Genomic DNA, 25,282 nt, shown 5'->3' on the forward strand with positions numbered 1-25,282 from the left:
TTTCTTGATGTAATTTATTTTAATTAAATTTTCATCATTATGATTGGAAACTGCATATAAGTAATTTTACTTCTAGAATAAATAAGTTTGTATATGCTCTTCGCAAACTACAATGTACTGTTGACAAAGATGCTGCTCTCACTGCATATTATGTGTAATATTAAATTTTTATATGGGTGTACGGTTTTAAAATTGTTAAGTTAAATTTAAGATTCTAGAGGCAAATAAAATAAAAATCGGTAGAGATGGAAAAATAGAAATTAAACAAACCTCTAAAGAATAGGGCTCCGGAAGTCAGAAAAAGTACCCATATGATTACAAGATGTACCAAATGGATAGTAAATCTATTTTCTAAATTATTAATTCCAAAATGCAAAATGCTCGGGCGCCAGGATGATTATATCCGTTTAAAGTTAATATAATTAAGTTACAAAAAAAACCTTTTTTTTTTATTCTTAACAAGTGCCATAGTGAAATTTTACAAAATAAGTTTAACGAAACAATAAGTTCTTATTTAAATGAATGCAAAATTAATGTTATAAATATAAATAATATCAAAGTATAATTTTCTAAACTAAATACAAAGTTACAATATGTAATTTTTTTTTTAATCCTTTGAATGCCAACTTTTTTTTTAAATAAAACATTAAATTACAGTTTATATAAATCACACGCGGTTCCAATACAGCGGCGAAAATAATATGTAGAAATTACATACCATAGTCCAATTCTTTAAGTTACTTAATTAAAGTTTAAACCTCCTTAAAGTCTTTCCAAAGAATATCATGAAGACATCTTGAAATAAATCTTCCATGGGTAGCTTTCTTAAGAATCCAATACGAATTTTATTCCCACGAGGTGTACCAGAATAATATCAAATCCACGATTATTTAAAAAATCCAATATGAATTATAATTAATTTAACCAAAATGTGGAATATTGTTCATGAAAACAGTACTTTTAAACAATATTATAAGTTTACAAAAAATAAAAGTTACAAAAACTGCAAAAACTAATTTAGGTCACCATTACGACCTAATGACTGGAAGGAAAGTGAAGTCTTAGACAAATGTCAAAGAGCATCTCAAAGATAATAAATTAAAATTAGTTCGAAAATGCATAATGCATAAAAATTTGCATTATGACGAGACGACGGTATTTTTCAAATATTGTATAAACATAATTATAGTTGCACCTGTCAAAGTCAATTGACACATGACAACTAATGTTTTAGGTTATAAATTTTAATAAATTTGTCGTATTTATTTTAAAGCAAAGCAACCATGTAACGTACGCCAAAACTACGTTACATTACCCCCCAACCAAAAAATAAAAGAGGAGCTCGCTCTGAGAGACTCTTTTATCAGACTCTACAAAAAGAGTAGAGATCGACTCTATCGAACAAAACAATAAAGTGACATAAGCAATATGAAACTCTATTAAAGAAGATGGAAAATTGTAAACTAACTTAGCTACAAAACTATAACAAATGTTATTTCTAAGAAAAAGTAAATATATAATAAAATAGATATATATATATATATATGCTATACCAACATTCTACCTTGGAGATGAGATTTCAATATAGTTTCTCTCGAGAGAGAGCAAAAGTTGTTCAATAAAACTATTTTTAACAAGGAATTAAGTAAAAGTATTCATTAAACACCTTAACCTTGGAGATAAGGAATCAATATAGCATCACTCGAAAGTAATGAGTAGTCCAATAAAACTTGTCTTAATTTAGAGTAAATATGTCTAAAGTTTTACTTTACTCGAAAGATGGAAAATTTGATAAAATATTGGGTCTAAGGAATATATTCAAAAGTTACAGTATACCATACCACCAGATCAAAATTTGTTTTTGTTAATAAAACAAAGAAATATGACTAACGTGGCCGACGCAACACTATACGACTTTCCGAACACAGAACTGTTTTGTACTGTGACCGACTCTACACCATCAGCTTTCCGAACACAGTTAAACAAAACTACTAAAAAAAAAAATTGAGTCTGTGACCGGCCCAACATTAACAGTTTTCCGAGCACAGAACAAAATAAAACAAAATGTTTCAATAAAGATCAATAATCCAATTCTAAGTATTATTTCTAACAAAACTTTAACTAAAAATTACTTATTACTAAAATATGTAATAATGCAATTTTATTTATATAACATGGCTTCTCTTGAACTTTTGTTTTTCTTTTTTTTTACTTGTGTTTGTCTTTTCTTTTTTCGTTGTGAGTGTGCAATAATGTTATTTAATAATAATAATAATAATGTTCAACAAAACTACAAAAATGTTATTTACAATAACAAATAAACAATATGTTTACAAAAGTTTAAACAAACACAAAAATATATTGTAAAAAAAATATAACAAACAAAATATATAAGATCTTTTGAGTCAAAGAAATAAATGGAATCATTTTATTTTGAAAACCAAAATGTCCTAAGCTGAACTTTAAAAAAATATATTTGTAGAAAGATATTCAAATTGGAATCCTATCACTCAATCAACTCACAAGTTTATGGCGAACTTTCAATCATACCTCTCGCTCATTCTTCTCTAACAAAGCCATATTTATTCCAAACTTAAATATAACTACAAAATATTTTAGTTATACCAAAATTGTATTTTAATAATATCTTTAACATGATAACGACCAATAGTACATTTCTCTTAATCTTTCAAAATATAAAAAATATTAGAAATCTTCTCTATTATTTGAGATTTAATAAACTTAGGAGCAAGTTTCGCCGAAAAATATTGTGAACCATTAGACAAGACAAAATTTCTTCTCCAAACTATATCACCTGACCCATAAGAAATGACTTTGCTTCCTTTATTATATAAGAAAGCATTCTTTTTATAAGCTTTAAATAAAGATTTGGTTACTAAATCAAAAATTGAACTTACGGAATCCAAAGTTACTGCATAAGTATGTTGGTTACCAACTTCAAGCTCATTCAAATCTGTGATTGAATTACTGAAACGATGTAATGAAGCATCAATTACAACTTCACGACCAAACATTAGAAGATTAGGAGTAAATTCAGTAGCTAAATTTATACTACTGAATAAAAAATCACGTCGGGGTCACCAGTGAAGAGGATCGCAGCTTAACCACCAATTAAAAACTCCGGCAGACTTTAAGAGTTATTTATTGTGACAAGTCAACAATGTTTACATTAGAGCGTACAGTAAAAATAGTTGAAATAATTAATTTATTAAAAATAAACAACAACAACAGCGCTTATATAGGCATTCCCCTCTCACGATGACCACCACGCGTGCTTGCCACTTTTGGGACCTCCTCCTAGGCGAAAACAAAAGCGATGCATGCGGCCATCTTGCTGGGGGTGTGGTCAAGCGTGTGACGTCGCTGCGAGGACAATAGATGCGCATGCGACCATATTGCCGAAGGGGCGTATCCATACGTGTGACGACATACATCAGACCACTGCAACATCACCTGATCAATGACGTAGTTGATCAGGTGATGTTTGTGCTGCGTTTAGACGCATTGTGCACTCGCCACACTACTATTCAAAGCTAATTAAATGTCATTTAAATATTTTGACCAAGTTCAGTGGTCATCATGAACAAAACAAGCTATGCAAGTTTCTAGAGTTTTATGATAACGTTCCACAGGATTATTCTGAGGCGTATACAAAGTGTTATAAAATATTTTGGTTACATTAAAACTTTTCAAAAATTCTACAAAATGTTTTGATGTGAATTGAGTTCCATTATCACAAATTATAATATATGTACAACCAAATGTGCAAAATGTACAAAAAATCGCTGCCACCGCTCAGAAATCCGGACGGATCGCTAGCTAACAGTCCGCAGGAGAAAGCCGACCTCCCGGCTAAACTCTTTGCTGCCAACTCTGTGATCGATAATTGTAATGCGCAGCCACCAACAATACCTTCATGTGGCCACACGATGCCTGACATCAAAATCAAGCAACGTGATGTGCGTGCGGAGCTGCAATCACTTGATATACGGAAAGCTAGCGGTCCTGATGGAATACCAGCCATTGTGCTGAAGAAGTGCGCGGCGGAGCTGTCTCCTGTGTTAACGCGCCTGTTCCAACTTTTTCTCTCTTCGGGATGTGTGCCGGAGGCTTGGAGAAGAGCTAATGTGCAAGCGGTTCCCAAAAAAGGGGATCGGTCTGACCCGGCAAATTATCGACCAATAGCTATCACCTCAGTACTTTGTAAGGTGATGGAACGGATTCTAAACAACCAACTGATCCATCACCTAGAAGATCACTGTCTAATTAATGATCGTCAGTACGGGTTTTGACCAAAACGGTCCACAGGTGATCGACAAGCATGGAGAATCGTTGGCTGTCAGCCTCGATATCTCCAAGGCTTTCGACAGGGTCTGGCACAGGAGTCTTCTCTCCAAGCTACCGGCATATGGTCTGCCTGCTCAGCTATGCACCTGGATTGCCAGCTTCCTACACAAGCGTAGCCTTCATGTTTTAGTAGATGGTTGCGCTTCACAATTCTATGTAGTGAATGCTGGGGTCCTCCAGGGATCTGTGCTATCTCCCACACTCTTTCTTTTGCATATCAATGATATGCTCTCCCTTGGGAACATACATTGCTATGCAGATGATAGTACAGTGCATGGTGGATACCACGGACGCGCAGTGGCTGGGCGGGCGGAAACTTAGGAGAGGCGGGAGAATCTTGTCATTGAACTCGATAGGACGTTACAGCTCATTGCCAAATGGGGTCCTGATAATCTTGTTGAGTTTAATGCCAAGAAAACACAGGTATGCGCTCTCACAGCGAAAAAGTCACCATTTTACCCTCATACCTCCCTCTGTGGCACACCGCTGATGATACAAAGCAAAATCGCCATGCTGGGGATGGACGTTCGCTGCGACCTTAGTCCAAGGGATTACATCGAGGCTATTATAAAAACAGCTTCACGGAAACTCGGAGTTCTGAACAAGGTGCGGCGTTTTTTGACGCCACAACAACTGTGCCTGCTGTACAAAACACAGGTACGGTCTTGCGTTGAATATTGCTCGCACCTTTGGGATGGCTCCGCTAAGTACCTACTGGAGGCCTTGGACCGGTTGCAGCGACGTGCAGTACGCATTATTGGCGACGTAAAGGTCACAAACACCCTTGAACCTTTTATTGGCGACGTAAAGGTCACAAACCCCCTTGAACCTTTACAATTGCGTCGCGAGATAGCAGCACTGAGCGCTTTCTATCGACTGTATCACGGCGAGTGCTCTGAGGAATTATTCTCTCTAATTCCTGCTTCCCCCTTCCTTCTTAAGTCCACGCGAGCTGGTTCTCGATGTCACCGCCTAACTGTGACGTCAATTCCATCGCGCACAAAGAAATTTGGCAACTCCTTTCTTTGTCGCACTACCAAAAAATGGAATTCCTTACCAGCTCACGTGTTCCCCTCCTCTTACAACCCGGGTTCCTTCAAACGAGGCGTGAAGAGGCATCTTGCGGGCCGGCAAGGCGCTGACGGCTAGTACAGAACATTCTTCCCGACTGTACTGGCCGTCGTCGCGTTTGGACTCTACTATCACTTACCATCAGGTGGAGTAGAGTCATTTGCCATCCCGGACATATAAAAAAAAAAAACCAAATTTAAGAAAGATATTTTTTTCTAAGAATCTACAAATGGATTTAACCAACAATATTTAGTAAATACATCCAATACCGTAAAAATGTATCGTTGACCAGAATAAGTTTTAGGCAATGGACCAACTATATCAATAGATAGCATAAGCATAGAAACAATCTCTGGATTAGTCATTATACCAAAAGGTGGAGCATTAGAATACTCATCAATTTGAAATGTATTCTTTTACATCTTTAAACATATTAGGCCAATAATAGTGAAGTTTTAACTTATTTAAAGTTTTATAAATACCTAAATGACTTGAATCTAAGGAATCATGATTATTATGAATAGTTTCAATAACATTTTCTTTTGGAATAACTATTTTCCAAGCTAAATTATTATGTAATTGAAATTTAGGCTTACAAAATCTATAAAGAAGATTGTTTTCAACTCTAATTTTTATATCTTAAAGGATATTTTTGACAACCTACAAATATTTATGATACCAAGGATCATCAATTTCTTCATCGGGTTAAGTTATTTCCAATGGAATATCAATAGCATTAATTTGAATACGAGATAATGTATCAGGCACAACATGTAAGCTGCCTTTTTTATGAATTATATTGAAAGTAAATTGAAATATACGAGCTGCCCAACGCGCTAAGCGTCCGTTTGGATTATTTAAATGTAGTAACCATCTAAACTAGCATGATCTGTAATCACAGTAAATTCCATACCTTCAATATAGGGTCTAAAATGTTCACAGTAACAGTAACAGCCTGTAAATGTCCCACTGCTGGGCTAAGGCCTCCCTTTTTTGAGGAGAAGGTTTGGAGCTTATTCCACCACGCTGCTCCAGTGCGGGTTGGTAGAATACACATGTGGCAGAATTTTCGATGAAATTAGACACATGCAGGTTTCCTCACGATGTTTTCCTTCACCGAAAAGCAAACAACACCTTCTAAAATGTTCGATTGAATCTAATATAGCAAGAAGTTCTTTTTCAGTAGTACTGTACTTAATTTTACATTTATTAAATGTTCTAGAATAAAATGCAACCGGATGTTGGTTATCATTATCATCTTTTTGACACAATACACTACCAATAGCATAAGAGCTAAGCATCACAATGCAGAAAAAATGTTTTATTAAAATCTGGACAAGTTAATACAGGAACAGTTAGTAAAGCTTGTTTAAGTTTTATAAATGAGTTTTCACAATATGAATTCCATTCAACGGCACGTTTACTATTTCTACTACCACGAGTAAGATTAGTTAAAGGATTAGCAATATCAGCAAATTTTTCTATAAATCTACGATAACGCATACCAAGAAAACTACGTACTTGTTTTACAGTTGTAGGACGAAGAAAATTTTTTTATTACAGTCAACTTAGAAGGATCTGTATGTAAACCATTACTATCAAAAACATAGCCTAAGTAACTTAACCGTTCTTTACAAAATTCTCATTTTTTCAAATTAATAGTTAAACCAGTATCTTTTAATTTATGATAAATTATACATAAAAGACTTAAATGAGTTTGAAAATCACTAGAAATTGCTATTAAATCATCTTAATACACAAATACATTAGAATCGAATTCTACACCAAAAAGTTTATCTACCAATCTTTGTAGTTCTGCAGGAGCATTAGATAAACCGAAGGGCATACGAACAAAATCGAGCAATCCCTTTCCAGGAATTACGAAGGCAGTCTTCTCTCTGGAAGTTTCTTCTAAAGGATTTTGTAGAAAAGCTTTAGACAAATCTATTGCTGTGATAAACTGAGCACCACGCAAATTATCCAAAATTCGCGATGTGTAAGGTAAAGGATATGAATCTTTAATAGTAATAGAATTTAATTTTCTTGAATCTAAACAGTCTTATACCACCATCTTTTTTAGTGACAGCTAAAACTGGAGGATACCAAGGAGATTTAGAAGATTGAATAATACCATCTCTAAGCAAAACTTGAACTTCATCATAAAGTTCTTTTTGTTTAGCAGGACTAATAGGCCAATAGCGTTGTTTAATAGGATCACCAACAGTTGATAATTTTATGTTTTGTTAAATGTGTTGTCTTGTCCTTTCTTTTCATAAGAAATTTCTTCAAAAAGTTTTATAATATTATTAAATTGTTCTTTCTCAGAAGAAGAAAGTTGAACAGCAGAAGTTACAGAATTTATAATTATAGAATTATTGTTTATAAGTTTATTTTCAAATGTTATATTTTTAAATAATTCATAAGCTAAATTAAATGCAAGCCAAAAATCAAATCCTAGAATAATATAATTAACTTAGAAGGAACCACCATGAATTCTACAATTCGAGTTACATTGTCACAAGTAATTGGAATATCTATAGTACTCAAAACATCGTGTGAACTACCATCAGCAGTACAAGCTTTATGACAACTAGTCTCAAGTTTGAGTCCTAAATTGAGAAATAGGAAATGACTATTAGAATCTTGTACGTTCTTATTAGCACCACTATCTACTAAACCAGTAAATGATTTACCATAAACTTGAAATTTTAAAAATGGACGTGTGTCGCTATTTTTTGTAAATAAAATTGGAGCAAATTTATTCATTGAAAGAAATAGTTTTAAGTAATTACACCAATTAAATTACCTTCTCCTCAAAAAAAAAAGGGAGAGGAGGCCTTAGCCCAGCAGTGGGACATTTACAGGCTGTTACTGTGTTACACCAATTAGAAAGCATCTTTACGAATTTCAGAAGCATTAGGTTTAGAGAATTTAATTTTTGTCAAATCAACTGATTCTTCAACCTTCTCCTCAAAATGAGGAGAGGAGGCCTTTAGCCCATCAGTGGGACATTCACAGGCTGTTTCGGTTTTCGGTTCAACTGATTCTTTATTAAGAACTTGTGTTTGACAAAACTTTACTCGTTTTTTGAAAGATTACAATTTTTATAAGATTTAGTGATAACATTTAATTTACCACATTTAAAACACATACTACTTGGTATATTTTTATAGTTTTTATAAGTATGGCCAACTTCTTTACATTTTAAACATGTAAATGTTTAAACTGAATTAATATATTTCTGATTTTTTATTACATTTATTATTATTAGAAAATTCATCAATCTGCTTTGAAAGTTTAACTAAACTATCGATAGAATCCAATGAATGAGTAGTTAACTCAATTTATTTGGTAGTTCATTTGTAGGCAATATATTATGTTTCAAAATCTCTAAAATAGTATTTTCAGATAAAGGACAAGTTAATCTATTTGACATATCAACTATTTCAATAATGAAATCTGATAAGGTTTCATTTTGTTTTTGTTTTCTAATTCTTAAATTATATTCCAACTGGTAATCAAAATCATTTGATTTATCAAAACGGTTCAACAATTCTAATTTAAGATGTTTCCAAGAATTAAGTGAACTCGTAGTTCACTTCATTCATTCACAGATCTAAACCACTTAAGTGCAATGTCAGTAAGAACTTCAGTAAATGATGGCAATATTTGATCAATATAAATATCTCGACTCCAACAAATAAAATGTTAACAAAAATTCACGTATACACGTTTTACCGTTAAACTTATGTTTAAACTTAGACAAATCTGGTCTCTTATAATATTGAGGTTGTTTATGATTGCTCATAGATAAAGTGTTGTTAAAGAATTGTCTCTCGGCTTAGTCTGAGAAGTGTTTGTTTCTAAAATCTGAGAATGGTCAACGTTCATTATGATAAGGGAATTCTTATCACAAGTATCAAAAGTAGAAGGTTTTAAAGTCATGTTATCGTCTCCATCCGCCATGGTTATGTCCAAAATATTAATTATTTGTGATAATACAATTAAAACTTCAAATCAAAACTGTACAAAATATAAACTTGGCATTCAAATGACATAAATACTTAACATTAGTATTTAGTACAAAAGTGTTATATCAAAACAATTATACATAGTACAATATCAAAATCCAGGGCAAGTAATGTTTCAAGTCCCTGCTGACAGGCGACAAATTGTAATATTTTTTTTATAATTTTTAATGTGGGTGAAGGGTTTTAAAATTGTTTAGTTAAATTGAAGATTCTAAAGAGGCAAATAAAAATAAAAATCTGTAGAGATGGAAAAATAGAAATAAAAGAAACCTCTAAAGAATAGGGCTCCGGAAGTCAGAAAAAGTACCCATATTATTAAAATATAGTCGTACAAAATGGATAGTAAATCTATTTTCTAAATTATTAATTCTAAAATGCAAAATGCTCGGGCGCCATGATGATTGTATCCGTTTAAAGTTAATATAATTAAGTTACGTTACATATGGATATGTTGTTTCTTTATTAAATTATGGCTTAATTTCCATAAAATTCTACTAATTTTAATAATGCTTTTATCTGTCAGAAAAAGTGTATACGGGCTATTTTTGAAATTCAACCTTTAGATTCATGTAGACCGATTTTTAAAGTTAACAAAATCTTGACACTAGCTGGATTGTATATAATGGATGTAGTCATGTTTGTAAAAAAATATCCACATTTATTCGAAAAAGCAGGTGATAGAAGCAGGATTGGATTAAGAGATCCTACTAGGTTATTGATACCACCTTGTCATTGTGCTCTGTTCCAAATAAATTCCTACGTAATGTGCATCAAAATATTTAATAATATACCAAAAAGCTTAAATGAGTTACCATTAAGGTAACTAAGGTCTAAGCTTAAAAAATAGTTATTAAATAAAAATATTTACTATATAAATGAATATTTAAAAATTCAAGTATGTATTGAATGAATGAATAATTAATGAATTTGATGATTCATTCAACTTTAGTAAGTGGATAATTTTGGATAATATTATTTTTTTATGTTAGAAATACCAACGCTTACAAAAACTTTATCCTCAAAGTATGGTTAACAAGGGATGCTTTTAATATAAGTGAATTAATTTCCTTGTCGGTTCTCGGTAGAATCTACATTTCGAGCCGGTTTTGAACCATGACGATTTGACGGTTAAGGGTCCGTTCACACAGACCGGCTCGGAGAGCATCGGCCTGCTTTTTTCTTTTCACACAGACCGGGTCGTATACGCTTGGAATTGGCCGGAGCGGAGCCGCCAACTATTTCACATCGACCGGCTGGAAGAGATCTGAAAGCGGGTGCGAGCGAGAAAGAGCACGCAAGCGGAGCCGGTCGGCTCCTTTTATTACTTCACACGAAGCGCGTTCAGGCATTTTTAATGACAAAAAAGGTGCAAATGCAAAAATAAACTTTACTACAATCACTCAAAACACTGTTTCCAACGTGATAAAAATCTGCTCTCCTCTCCGAGCCGGTCTGTGTGAACGGACCCTAAGGGTGTCTGCCTATTTTAAATAAAGTAAATGTATATTTTATGATTTAACTATGCACTTAAATGTATAAACTTAAGTAAATCATTGAATTTAATTAATTATTGTTTATTTTAATGTACAATTAGTGTGATCTGTATTTAATATTAATTACTTGTTAACAAATATATTTGCGTGCCTATCGTGGGCGAAATGTATTAGATACTTATTTAGAAATCATAACATCTGTAAAACTATGTTTCATGCAAATAAATGATAATTATTATTATTATTATTATTCACGCGTTTTAACCACTGGGCCATCTCGGCTCTTACTAATTATAAATTACAAAATAATTTTAATTTTATAAAGTAAGGCTGTAAATGTCCTGTTGCTGGTCTAAGGCATCGGTGGTGCTTTGCCGTGTTTTAGATTCACGAGTTCCAACAACTGGACCATCTCGGCACTACTTTTTTTTAAGTAATTCTCTATTTGTCAGGTAACAATAATGAAAGACAACTTTCAAGGCCCCAGTCAGTACGATGTAGCTTCTATTCACAGCCAAGGATCTGGAAACTATCCCGTGCAGATTCAACCATCGCACTGGGGCTCACAGGTGCCTTAATGAAATAATTAATTCTCTTTATTGTAAACAATGCCTTTTAAATATTAATTATAAATTTGTATTTTCAGCAACAACAAAAGCAATTTGAAAAACCCTCAATGGTAGTTTATGATAAGAAGTTATATGATGATAGGAAGTATCCTCAAGTGAATCTAATAAAGTCAATGCCAGAAGTTCCTTCCAAATCAGAAGACCCCTACAAGGCATATGATAAGAGTAGGCAATTTTCGCCGCCACGGAGAGCTTACGGTAGAGATATGGCACATGAAAGACGAATTTCGCCTTCAGATAGAGATGTTTCGCACGCAGGCAGGAGTATATTGCCCGGTCGCAGATCTCCAGGTAGAAGGATTTCGCCTCCTGGCAGACAATCTGTTTACCCTGACAGGCGTTCGCCTGGACGAAGGGTTTCACCGGGAAGGCATAGCTCGCCACCGAATAGGACAGCGATGCTTTCTACCAGAGACATTTCGCCAAGTGAAAGGCGAATTTCACCATCCGCTAGACATATTCCTCCAAGTGGGAGGCACGTGTCACCAGGTAGGAGATTGTCACCGTCTGTGAGACGGCTTTCCCCGTCTGGTAGACCTATTATGCCCACAGAAAGACTCATCTCACCGCATGGTAGGCGATTCTCACCACCCGGCAGACAACCTGCCCAAGTCAGACAAGTGTCTCCTCCAGGCAGTAAAATGTCGCCTTTAAGGAAGCCTTCGCCATCTCATAGGAGAATCTCTCCGCAAGTTAAGCAAGAAGAGTATACGCGTGGTAGAAGAGTCTCACCCCCTACGCATTCACCGAGTAAGACATACATATAGAAATTTTGAGAATATTTAAAATATTATATATTAATATTTATGTCTAAATTTTCTTAATAGTAAATTTATATTATTCGAATTAAAATATATATTATCTTTCTAATTATATTTCTTAAGTAATTATCTTAAAAGCTAATCGTCCCGGTTTCGCACAGGTAGATAAGAAAAATGTATTTTACATAGGATTTGCTTATATATAGATAATATATAATTAAATATGCGGAAATATCTGCATATTTCTTTTTAATATTTAATAGCTGACGTATTGGTATTTTTTAACGGTTGAAATCCCTTAACTGCTCGCAAATAGCTTCATAATGCGCACAGCCATGTCGCAAACTCCTTAAAAGCAGGATTAAATCGGCATTTGATAAGTTTCCTCGCGCCATCATCGAGTACATATTGACATTACAGTCTAAATTACGGTCAAGAAAACCATAAAAAACAGTTGTATTGTTTAAGTACAAAATATTGAAAATTTCGATTAAAATATGAAAAATTATAAACTTTATTTTCTAAATAAGTACTATCACCTAATATATACGTTATCGATTAAATAGTGGACAGGCGAGTCGCAAGCTGTTCGTCTCCAAGCAGAGTCGTTCCGAGAGGGATGCCGCCTCATGGCAGACAAGATTCTCCCCGGAGACAAGGAAGGTGGGAACAACATGGCAATAATTTTGGTTAATAGGTTATTTCATACAGTATCAAAGGTCAACGATACGCCATTTCATAGAAATAAAAACTGACTCATGAATTATAATCCATGCAGGTACTCGCCACCACGCCACCACCCCGAAAACAGTCAAGAATACCAAGACGAACGTCGAGTTGCTAACATCAAGAGCGTCAGACCAGCCTACGAGCCACAATCACAAGTAAGACCGGCTAAGTTATCTCAGTTCAACTTATAACCATATGAGATTATTTATTTATAAAGCTCGATTGGGTGACGAATGTATATACGTATATATGTACGTATACATTCGGATAGATTTCCTGTAATTTATTCATTGTCATTTAGAATATTTGCGGATGAAGAATTAAACGATTAGCGTTAGTTAAATAGTTTAACCGTGATTGCAATTAATGGAGCATTTAATGCCGATATTATAATATGATTTAAATATTGTGAAAATATTCCAACTATATGTCAAGAAAAATGCTAATTTTAAAAATTTGTACAAAAAAAATTTAAGCCTTCGAAGAATACAGGGATTCTAGGTCTCTAGCGTTCTAACATGGAGTCGATAATAACATCGTTCAAGCATTTTTTATTGGTTTAAGTTTAAGGATTTTAAAAAACTCTTGATTTTTTTTTAACGCTGGAAAATCTCGTTACGCGTTGGGAACAGTAGGGAGGTATGTGGGGCTCGCCGGTGTCCAAGGCGCCGAGTGCGTCCCGAACAACGGAATACTCACTAAAAAACCTACGGCTGGTTTTTTCCCTTCCGTCATAACGAGGAGCGCCACATGATGGCTTTCGCATGCTACCGTGACGCTCTGACGGCCGGCCGGCCTATGCGGCCTCCAGGTATAAAAGACCAAGAGTAACTTATAATCGATGGAGAATCAATGTGGATTTATATAGCTTACGAATATTGTAATTATTTTAAAGGTAATATGTGATGAAGGACATGATATAAACAAAATCTTTACAAAATATATAAAGCTCAGTGAGAAAGCGCTGGTTCCGGCCTTAAAAATACATTTGATACAGATATTAAGTTGCGAATGTATGGAATACTAGAATCCATTATAATTTTTATGTAAATGAAAACCTGCAATAATGTAAATTTATTATAATATAATATCCTAATAAATACAGTTTATTCAATTAAAGGCTGTTCAAGTCTATAATTTACTTAATGAAATTTGACTTGAATGTGCAATCTCAAAAAATATCACTATATGATAAGTTTAGAGTTTAATGTACTGTAAAATGTAATTAATTGTTGTCATATACAAAATATGTTTTTTTTTTATATATATAAGTGGAGTATGAATGAAAGAATAGCACGAATTTATTAGTAAAGCAGATATTTCGGAAGATTTTAAATAATATCAAGATAATGTATTCAAAGCAAATATTGCAAGCTGAGTTCTTTATGAAAATAAAGAGACCACAAATTTTACAACAGATAAGATAAAGTAAATAAATAATCATAAAAAGTGACATGTTTAATGAAATTTCACAATTTGGGATGAGACTAAGAAATTTTTCAATTAACTATTGGCATTTCAAGACTTCGTCATAGATCGTAGTAATAGTTATAAACACATCGATTATGTCGTCACTGTTGTTACGGTGTGTCAATAATAGTGATGACGTAAATATAAAGAGAACGATCTGGAACATTCTACAGATTATCGCGCAAAAAGACGAACACCGATGGATCCACTTGTAGAAGACTCGCTGGTTGCAACTTTTTCGCTTGGACCTGAATAACTTGATCAGATTTTTCGTATATCTCGTGTATAGAAAGAAGCGAAGCCTTGACTATGATAGGCTTAAAGATAAATTGACCTAAGCGAATGACAATGGCTTTGTGAATTTATAGCTATCGTTACGTTCGGTGTTTTTGCGGCAATTTGCATCATGATACAGCTACAATATCTTCGATAAGTATGGTTATATAATGATTGTTAATGATGGCAACATTTCATAAAAATACCTTTACGTTAAAAGTTAAATGATACAATCATTAAATTTTCGTAAATGACGAGGCTTTAAGTAAATTTAATTTTAAGTAAAACTGTACTTTTGAAAATCGAATATAAAATTAATGAATTATTATAGTCAAGAGACGGACTGGATCTTTCATAAGCAATAATCAAAAAGTAAAAGGTATAATCATTCTGTTGATGAATTATAATATGTATAGCAGTTAGATGAGATGTGATCATACATGCGCCAAGGTTTCAACTACAATCAGGTTAAAACCGACTAAACAGCAAACAAACATCTAATTGAACTCCAAACACCTTAAACAAGAGTTGCGGCAAATATAGCAGGTCTTTTCGCGAGATGACCTAAATTATAAATCAAAATTAGCTGATACTATACTATAGATCGGAAGTACAGATTGCAATCCGAAAAACCGGATCCGGTATTCAGATGGCTCCGGCTGCACTAAACGTTTGCCAGATCTGGTACCAATATGCTGATTGATGCCAATTTTCGACAAAACATGAGCGCATATAGTGAAACTGTTCAAAGATCTACTAAATACGATATCTTTCTGCAAAAATATGAAATAAAGGCAAAGAGTTAAGTCTTGTTCTGGATTGTCTTACGTGTATACTGGCTAATATATAATGATGTAAGATTTCATAAGATGAAAGCGTGTGTCGATACATCTTTAATTGATATAACTTAAATGGTCGATATACTATAGTTTTGAACCATTTCAATTGACTGTAGAAGCTCTGTGAAGAAGAGATTCGACTGTTAACCGCTGAACCCACTTTTGTTTTTATTTTAGAATTGCTTACTCATGACACAGCGCTATGTACTAAATTATCTCAAGCACTGCACTCGAAAATTAAAGAACACCGCACTGTAGTAACAGGAATATTGATATAATTACAGAATCCAAAGGTATAAGAAGATACAAACCGAGCTAATAACTATGGCAAAAAAAATGTTATATTAGTAGAAATTAAAGAAATCTTAAAAAAGCTTGAGATGATAACTCAAATGAACAACGTAGATGAAATTAATAACACCGTCAAAATATTTTGATAAAGTACTTAAAATTATCAAAATTAAAGTAGATTTCATATATAATTATTATATATTACAAATTACCTACATAACACTCACTTGATAATCTCATAAACAGTCCATTTTGAATAAAAAGGTAATATTATTCCTAATCGGAAGACGGTGACCTACGCCAGACAATAGAGTTAATATTTATATTACTGATATGCCCTTGACATCATTGTCTTGAAATAGGTTTTATTCGAAACAAAAGCGTAGTATGTTAAAAGGAACGACATAGAGGAAAAGATGATTGAAAATAAATAAATGGATTAAATTTAAAGTTGGTGTTCTAGACAACAATACCCTTTGGGCTATGTCTTTTGATTGCAGTATTGTGCTGCAGAAATGAATTGAAACTTAGATACTGAATTGAAAATAAGACAACAGAACTGACCTTATAAATCAATTAGTATATAGTTTGCTTGATTTTGAGGGTTCACTGTTTTTGATAAGAATATTATTTGTAATTGATATTTTTTAAACTGAATATACGTTGTATCGTATTTATATATTTTTTTATGTCGTTGAAAGGATAAAAATAATATAATAATAATGGTATACGTATTATAAAATGTAAATTTGGACTATCTTTTTAGTGTTTGCATATTAAATTTCAATTTACAGGCGTCAGACGAAGCTATATACTCAGGTGGTTATCGTCACAACGTCCGCGAGGACGTAAAATATCCTGTATCAAGACAAGATTGGCAAGATAGGGAAAAGCCGTTTCCCCCTAACAATATCATTGAAGATAGAAGAGATGTATCGAGACTACAAAAGTTTGATGTACAACGACCTTCGGATCATCAAAGACCACTAGAACAGGAACCGAAGAGATCTAGATCCCGTACTTCTAGATCACCTAGGCGCGAAAGGTCGCCATTGCGGGATCGCTACAAACGTCATTCACCATCTCCCCGTTCTCCTCGGCGATCTTGGGCCCTTGAGAAACGACGAAGCCCTGAATCCCGGGATCCACCACCACCACCAGCTTGGCCAGCACAAGATGGAAGAGAAGACTACTCACATATAACTAGGTCGAAAAATCATGAACGTCAAATCGAAAAACATGTCCCCGTCTGGGAACCTAGAGAAAAAAAACGCGATGACTACTCAGCCGCTGACAACCGTAGGGACTTTGAAGAAGAAATAAGAATTCGAAAAGAGGCTGGAAAATGGAAACCTCTTCCTCTGTCGAGTCCTCAAGAGTCATCCTCTCGTTTAGAGGATAACGATCGCATACAAAAAGAATACACAAGAAAAGACTTTGAGGGTCACCGTGGTTTTATCTGTGAAGATGTAGTCCGTAAACCTCATTCCGACAGTGTTGATAAAGGATATCAACGGCAGGATCATGAAGATACGCGTTATAAATCCGATCATGAACGAAAACATGACATACCTCGCAAAAGGGAAGAATACTCTGGTCGTATCGAAGAGAAAAAAAAGGAAATATTAGAAAAGCAAGAGCAACTGCAAAAAGAGATCGACGAAGTTTACAAAAGAGCCGCGGATTTCAAAAAGAAAGCTGTGATGTACAAAAAAGGTGAACACAAAAAAGAAGGTTACAGTACCGACAGACATCGCGACGACGATCAGGTTCATAACGACTATGAACAACGTTATAAACAAGATTCTAACGATGAAAGACACAAAGGTAAAGAATATTCTAAGGAAGTATTTTCAAGGTCTGATGACGCGAAGAACTCAAGCGAAATTATTGCACTAAAACCGCGTTTCGAACTCGACGCCGCACAAAAAAGACACGCGCTGAGCGCAACAATCAAAGCAAAAAGAACTAGAGCAATTGATGAAATCTCTGAAAAGATTTTGTGTAAATATGCCAGCTCTTTGCCCAACGAAGTCAAGAAACGAGTTGAAAGTGAACTTAAATGGACACTTGGGCGGAAACTTTATGATCTATTTGGGGATAGGGATGTTTCGTTCATAGAAATGATAGTTAAGTTTAACGGAAAATACAATCAGAGAGAAGAACAAAACATTTTCGATGAAGTTGTATCTAGCTTGCCTAGTCAATATAGAAGTATCAAACGAGTTGCTCAAGGTAAGAAAAATAATGGTTCTGTATGTCAGATTTTATTTGTTTATTTTCTAGGTTATTGATAAATAATTCTTACATCAAAGTATTTTAAAACGTAATATAATAATATATACATTTTTAAAAGTATAATGTTAATATGATTAAGGTATCCTATCCTAAATGATTAACGTAGAAATGTAAGTCACGACTAATATAATATAATTAAAAATAATAATAAATAAAATTATTTTACAGATGACTCTGATGTTCCTGCGAAAAACTCAAGGCGATCCACGGAACCAAACTTCAATAAAGGTATGATTCTCTCTTTTATTATTATTTATCTGTATTTGCTTTGACGCGACATTAACAAAGAATATTTATGATTAAAAAAGCGTGATTCTTTGACTTTCACAGATCAACATGAGCTTAGTCCGCTTAGATTACATGGGCAACAAAGTAAGTATAATTGTTTTAATTGTATAACATTTCATTGACATCTTAAGCTTGACCCTGTCCTAAATATTGATACGTCTAGTCAAAATTTCCATTATTAGTTCCAGATTGGAATGTTGGTATGATGTCGCTTAATGTTGCAACTAATCCAGGGATTTTTATGAACTCTCCTTTTATGATGCCCGTGCCTGCGCAGTTTCAATTCGTACCAACTTACCAGGAAGTGCCTCAACCGATTTTCGAAGAGAATAAAAAGGACGGCTACAGTTTGTATTTGTGTAAAGACAATTTTCAGCCAATAGAAGAGTTCGAGACGGATAAATTAAAGGAGTTTTTAATCCAACAACTAATAAAGGTCACGGAAACTTGTGAAGGTTGGGCTCCCGACTTCACACTTAATAAACAAAACAGCACTTATCGACACGAAGTAATCACTCGCGATGAACGGTCAAGGGACTGGCTTTTAGGCTTAGATTTTAGTGATTTTAAAAAATTTAACGTTCTCGTCTATACAACTGAAGAGTTATGGTACGAGCGAGCAGCTATCTGGTTGCCAGGTCATTCCAGGTGTAGGAACATAGATCCTCTATCAAAACTTAAGCTACAAAATAAAAAGTTGGAGGGCGTCAATATAGGTAAGTGGAAGTTTGTCAAAAAGATTGTCACCGATAAAGGTACACGGGTGTACGTTGACATGCCGCCATCTTCTGCCCGTGCTTTAGAAAAACACAAGATGATGTTGAGCTACGAACTCCAGAAAGTAAACGTGTTTCTCAAAGCGGTCGCAATTGATAAAGACGCTTTTGATGCGGGTCTGAATGAAGCTTCATTAAAAGTGGTTCCTTTGTCGTCTAACTGCCCTATGCCATCGCTCGGTTATGATCCAAATATTGTTAAAATTGCGGCTAAAGGTAATAAGCCATTGTCCGTAGTAACAGCGCGAAAAATTAAAGATATCATCATATTTAAATTATTTAAGTACCATCAGTTGAATGGTAAGAGTAGGACAGATTTTGTTAAGTATGGTTTTTGTCAACCAGGATATCTTGGTATTTTACCAGAAAATGAAGAATCGAGAAAGTGGATCACTTCCATTGATTTAGGAAAGATGAACCGTCAGCTTTTAGTAATCGTAGGAGCAGACGATAATAAGACCGTATATTTTAAAATGAATGTTTTTATACCTAGAGATTATGCTGTTAACACAGCTCTTGTATACGAACGTTTGCGACACAGCAATCGAGGTGTTAAGGGCGTTAACTTCAGCATGTGGAAGAATCAAAAAATCGTTAGGAATAACGGAAAAGCTTTGTTTCAAGTTGAAATGGACTTGGAATCAGTTGAAACCATTTCTAAAATGAATTATCAATTAGACTACGTAGCCGATGGACATGACATTAAGAGTGTTACTGTTGATGCTGAATATTCTCGATCTAGAGTAGAAGAAATGATTACTAAATACAGAGCTGAAATGTCCGATACATATGACGTAGCAAATATGGAATTAGAGTCTTCCGATTCAGACGATAAAGTTATTTGTCTTGATTGATTTTTCGAATTTATAATACGTTACAGATCGAGTTTATTTCTCTGTACACAGTCCATTCCTAATTAATATTATATAATAAAGGATTTAAGTGTGAATCGTTTTGTTTTATTTTGTTTTAAAACTTCTTAATAAAAAATATGTACGTATTTATTATAATTTCAAAAAGCTGTTATCGTAGCCATTCTGCAAAAGGTATGTAAAATACAATTATTAAATTTTTAATAGATATATTTTTTTATAGAATAAGATTTGCACAATTCTAAATTTTTCAGTGCTTCGGTTGTTGGTGAGGCGAAAAGAGTTTCAGGACAAACATAATTGGACCGAAAATTTAAAATTTTCGTGTGCCCAGATGTATGAATATATACGGAGTTTTAAAGAGTTCAGTTTGGTCCTTGTATCCTCTTCAATGGTAAGAATTTTTGTAGTAACCATTTATCTTCGTTATCTTATATTGTATTCCAATACTGGAGAAAGCAGGTTTAATTCAGCGTTACGTCAATAAATTCGGTCCATCTCCTGTCAACAGATTATCTTTTTTAGTTCGAAGACAACGATATAACCTGCAGTATCCACATTATTTTCTTTGTTGTAAGTATTTGGGGGTCTTTGCAGTGTTTGATTGTTATTGTTGACTGACGTACGCTTTGTTTTATTACACAGCTTATTGAGAACGACTATCTTTCTAAAATTAGTAGTAGGTCCTGGCTCCTTCATGCTACATGCCTTTGGCTTGTTAATGATTATCTTTGCTATTTACGGGCATGGTTTATACTTATTTAAATAGAATTACACTACCCAGCAGATAATAATGCACATCGGGAAAAAAAAAAAGACAATCATCTAGTGTCGGCTTCGTAGAGCGTCGCCTCTGTCGCACGGCGCACAAACAGTCCCGTATTCAATAGGTACTGTTATAGCGTTTAAGATAAACTTCAATAAAATAATTTATTCCTTTTTGTCCAAATAAATTCTCAATTATTTACATTTTCCGTACTTAACGAGGTATTCGATTCTTTCGGTTTCTTTTACGAAATATTTAATTCTTCTGTACGTGTGACACTGAACTCATCCTAAGCGGCTGGACCGATTTTGATGAATGTTTTTGTGCGAGTTTGAGTCGGTCCCTGGATGGTTTAGATGGGACAAGGTAGGTGGCGCTACAATTGGAAAGTATTTTTTTTATTTTTATCTTACGAAGTCGTTTCGGCCAGCTGCCCGTATATTTATGTATTTATATTAACTAATATAAATATAATTTAAGAATTGTAAACAATTTAACTTGACTGACTGTTTGTGATGATATTGTACAATTTTATGTTGGGGTTTTAATAACTAAGTTGAGTGGACGTGACTGCACTCTATCGAATTTGTACAACGACTGACAAGCAAAAGCGTTTCATAATGTACTGAATGACAGAGACAGAGAAATCGATCATCTCCCTCTTTAGCTCGAAATGCATTAATTACCGTATCTGTATTCTATTGCGCTGCGAATATCTTTTATAGTCAATCATCCACAGTTTTCATTCGTTTTAAATTTAATCAGAACATTGTTTGGGCTTTGCAGTATTAACGTAATTACTGGATATGAATTTGTTCTCAATGGAGTTTCTCTCTCATCTCGTTTGCATGATTGCAGATCAATATTATTTACACGTGTCAAGTTTGTTTACGACGACGGTGGCTTCAAGCTTTTGAAATTTTCGTACAAATTATTCGACATAAGTACCAAAACTGTCTCGCGTTGTCTATTTTGAAACATTGCACTTTCGATTTTTGGATCATAAATGATTCTTATAAATGTTGTCATCGTTATCCTAACTTCTTCTCTGGATCTGAAGATAATTTTCATTATCTCGTAACTATTTATTTCTTTCGTTTCCAGGAATAAAATAATCTCATATAGGGTACGAATTCTGTGAATGTAAAAAATATCCTGCAGTTTCCGTGTGATGTACATACACATAAATTATATTTTAGGTCTTGTGTTTATTAATCAATTTCATTTCAGACATTATTTTTATTTTAAAAAAAGCATTTTTTCGTTTCAATATACGTTACTTAAGTTGTTAGTTATGGATAAGTTTTATACATGTGTTGATCAATGTTAGACAAAAAAAAGGTTTACTCTTGACTTGAGAAGGCTTAGAGCCTTATTCGACACGTTACTCCAACACTTACAATTAATATAAACGTCGCAGAATTTCATTCAACACATGCAGGTTTCCTTACTATGTTTTTTTTTTACCGGCGAGCAGTAGTAAAGACAGGAGGACTTAGTAGTGCGTACCCTGGTTGAACTCGCAATGTTCCATCAAAATTCACTCACATAAGCCTTCTCGGTTCAATTTACAGGATCACTCCGATATAGCGCTGCTTGAAAAATGCCACCTTTCGTTTTAAAGGAGTTTAATTATGTCAAAAAAAAAAACCTCTATAATTATTTTCAAATACTATAATGAAATTGTATTTCATAATACAGTTATTATCTGAGCTTTCATCCCAAATGTAATGGAATATGAATTGATGTGGTTATTTTAAATAATTACAGGCACAATGGGACGTAATATCTTAGCTCCCAAGGTTGGTGCATTGATGTTGATAGTTAACATTTCTTACAATGCCAATGTCTATGGGCGTTGGTGACCACTTACCATCAGGTGGCCCATATGCTCGTCCGCTTTCATATTCTATAAAAAGAAATTCACTTGAGTATTTACGTACGTTACATGATTAATTAAAAAATGACAATTTTTTTTTTGTTCCAGAACGTCCTGCCGGCTACCGTGAAACATTGAAAACGAAGTTGAATACAATTACTGAGAGAAAACCTTCAGTAGAAGCCACTCAAAAATCGTCTGAAACGAAACCTTTGAAACAGAAAACAACGGAAAAGGAAACGAAAGGTATGCATAATTAAAGAAAACCGACAAATAAGGTCCTGTAATATATAAATTATATATTTATTTTTAGATAATAACAATTGTTTCTTTTTGTTTTAGTACATTTATTTGTTAGATTATTGTACGTTAATGTTGGTTTGGAATTTTACTATTTATTTCTAGAAGCGAATGAAGTAATTTTAAATAAAGAACTTCTATTTTATATTAATATTTTTATAACTACCTGCAGTAGAGTATCACACTGCACCTGTCTGTGTATTTTTCGATTACTTTGTTAATATGCCGATTGTTTCAAATAAATATATTATATTTAGTATCAGAGAAGAAATCAGAATTCAACCTTGAAAACGAAATACCAGACGGACAAGATGGCGGTCAATTTGAATTGAATGGGCTGATGACAAGAGTGTTGGAAGACGAGTTGCAGACAATTATGATTGCGGTATGTGTTAAGTTACTGTGTTTACTTAGTTTACTGGTGGTAGGGCTTTGTGCAAGCTCGTCTGGGTAGGTACCACCCACTCATCAGATATTCTACCGCAAAACAGCAATACTTGATATTTTTGTGTTCCGGTTTGAAGGGTGAGTGAGCCAGTGTAATTACAGGCACAAGGGACATAAAATCTTAGTTCCCAAGGTTGGTGGCGCATTGGCTATAAGCGATGGTTGACATTTCTTACAATGCCAATGTCTAAGGGCGTTTGGTGACCACTTACCATCAGGTGGCCCATATGCTCGTCCACCTTCCTATTCTATAAAAAAAAAAAAGTTAAAAGTAAAGAACACCGATCATATAAAAGTTAATCATTAAATTGGAAGCTTCCAGAAATTTCTATCTCAGTGATGGATAATAACTATAAAATTATATGTTTCAATAATATGTTCACAATTGTGAATCGAATATACAATTTTGGTGTTTCTAAAACTAACTACAATCGTTATTTTATATAAGATATCAGTGACTTGAAATAATAATAGAATATTTGTAATACATCTAAAAATTCTGTAATATAATATAACTGTAAATATTAATTTAAATATAATTAGTTGAAGTGATATAACGATAATGCGGAAAAAGTAAATGAGATGTATTTAATATTCAATTATAATTGAATTTCATTGATAATATCATAAGTACCAAATATTTAAACAATGATAATAAATAGGTACTAAATGCTGGTAGTAGTTAGCTGATCTGTCACTTTGTACAGTCGAATGCACGCCCATTCCTGGTCCAAGGCCCCTCTCCTTTTGAGAAGAAGATTTGCAGTTTACTCCACCACGCTGCTCTAATGCAGGCTGGTGGTTACACGTGGCAGATTTTCATCCGCCACTCCCAGATTGACTCACAATGTTACTTATATACTTAATGTTACTTAATGTTACTTATATACTATACTTCATCACAAATTGACAATTATGGCAATTATTAAAATAAATTAAATATTTATATAAGTACCTAAAATAAATAAATTGCTTCAGCCTTAGAAATAAGGAAACGAAAAGACGAGTTAATTAATTTCTGGTTCTTAGTTATTTTATGTTTATTTGTTGTCAGGTCTGGCAAGCGCTGCCAGATGACCCACCAACGGAGGCAGAACGATTTGTTGCGGAAATACTCCGTCACGAAGCCAGCGACGAACTGAAAAATGTACGAGTTCTGCATTAAAAACTAATTAAAATATTTTTCATATGAATAGGTTTCTCTTATACTGTGAATTATTTAAATTTTTGTCTTTAACAGGTTCTTGGACTCAACGTCACCAAAAGGTTACTTAACGTCTATAACCCACTCCTTGTTAAGGTACGAGACATTCTGCCAACTACAAATACTTCTGAAAATATACTAGTTTATTTAATAAATATTCATATTGCTTAAATGTTATTTTCCGATTATAAAAAAAGCTTCCTCATTATGAGGTCTTATGTTTAAAAACTTGTTTTGTTTTATTATTTTTAATAGTGCAGTAATAAAAAAGAATTGTTCACACAGATTACATTTTCGTGTCGACCGGAGAGCGGTTGCTTAACGAAATTTCTGGACGCATACAACGTTAAAGGCTTCAAACGCATACATAAAGAGACCAACACATTTGCTGCGCGACTTACCACAATAACAGACTTTGATAACATCTGTTCTGCTAAAGACATCCGCTGTGGTAAGAATACGAGGATATAAGCTTATTTTTAGGTTAAATAAAA

The 25,282-nt window shown here is 33.8% G+C and overlaps 1 protein-coding gene across 4 annotated transcripts in view; it reads left to right on the plus strand.

Moving 5' to 3' along the window:
- The window catches only part of LOC126778418 (uncharacterized), a 31,288-nt gene that overhangs the window by 4,559 nt on the left and 1,447 nt on the right, over window positions 1-25,282 (plus strand). For 2 of the 4 annotated variants that reach the window (XM_050501920.1, XM_050501923.1), the window contains 8 exons: window positions 11,416-11,532; window positions 11,610-12,342; window positions 12,920-13,016; window positions 13,132-13,237; window positions 16,753-18,193; window positions 18,425-18,484; window positions 18,587-18,628; window positions 18,727-20,257. In XM_050501920.1, coding sequence (XP_050357877.1) covers window positions 11,416-11,532; window positions 11,610-12,342; window positions 12,920-13,016; window positions 13,132-13,237; window positions 16,753-18,193; window positions 18,425-18,484; window positions 18,587-18,628; window positions 18,727-20,174 — 4,044 coding nt within the window. In that variant the 3' untranslated portion in view covers window positions 20,175-20,257. Of the gene's footprint in view, window positions 1-11,415; window positions 11,533-11,609; window positions 12,343-12,919; window positions 13,017-13,131; window positions 13,238-16,752; window positions 18,194-18,424; window positions 18,485-18,586; window positions 18,629-18,726; window positions 20,258-22,945; window positions 23,084-23,394; window positions 23,523-24,638; window positions 24,732-24,824; window positions 24,885-25,073; window positions 25,240-25,282 lie in introns of those variants that run through there. The other 2 variants (XM_050501921.1, XM_050501922.1) reach the window with 2 other exon arrangements.

The sequence above is a fragment of the Nymphalis io genome, chromosome 26 (assembly GCF_905147045.1).
Source record: "Nymphalis io chromosome 26, ilAglIoxx1.1, whole genome shotgun sequence".
NCBI lineage: Eukaryota > Metazoa > Arthropoda > Insecta > Lepidoptera > Nymphalidae > Nymphalis > Nymphalis io.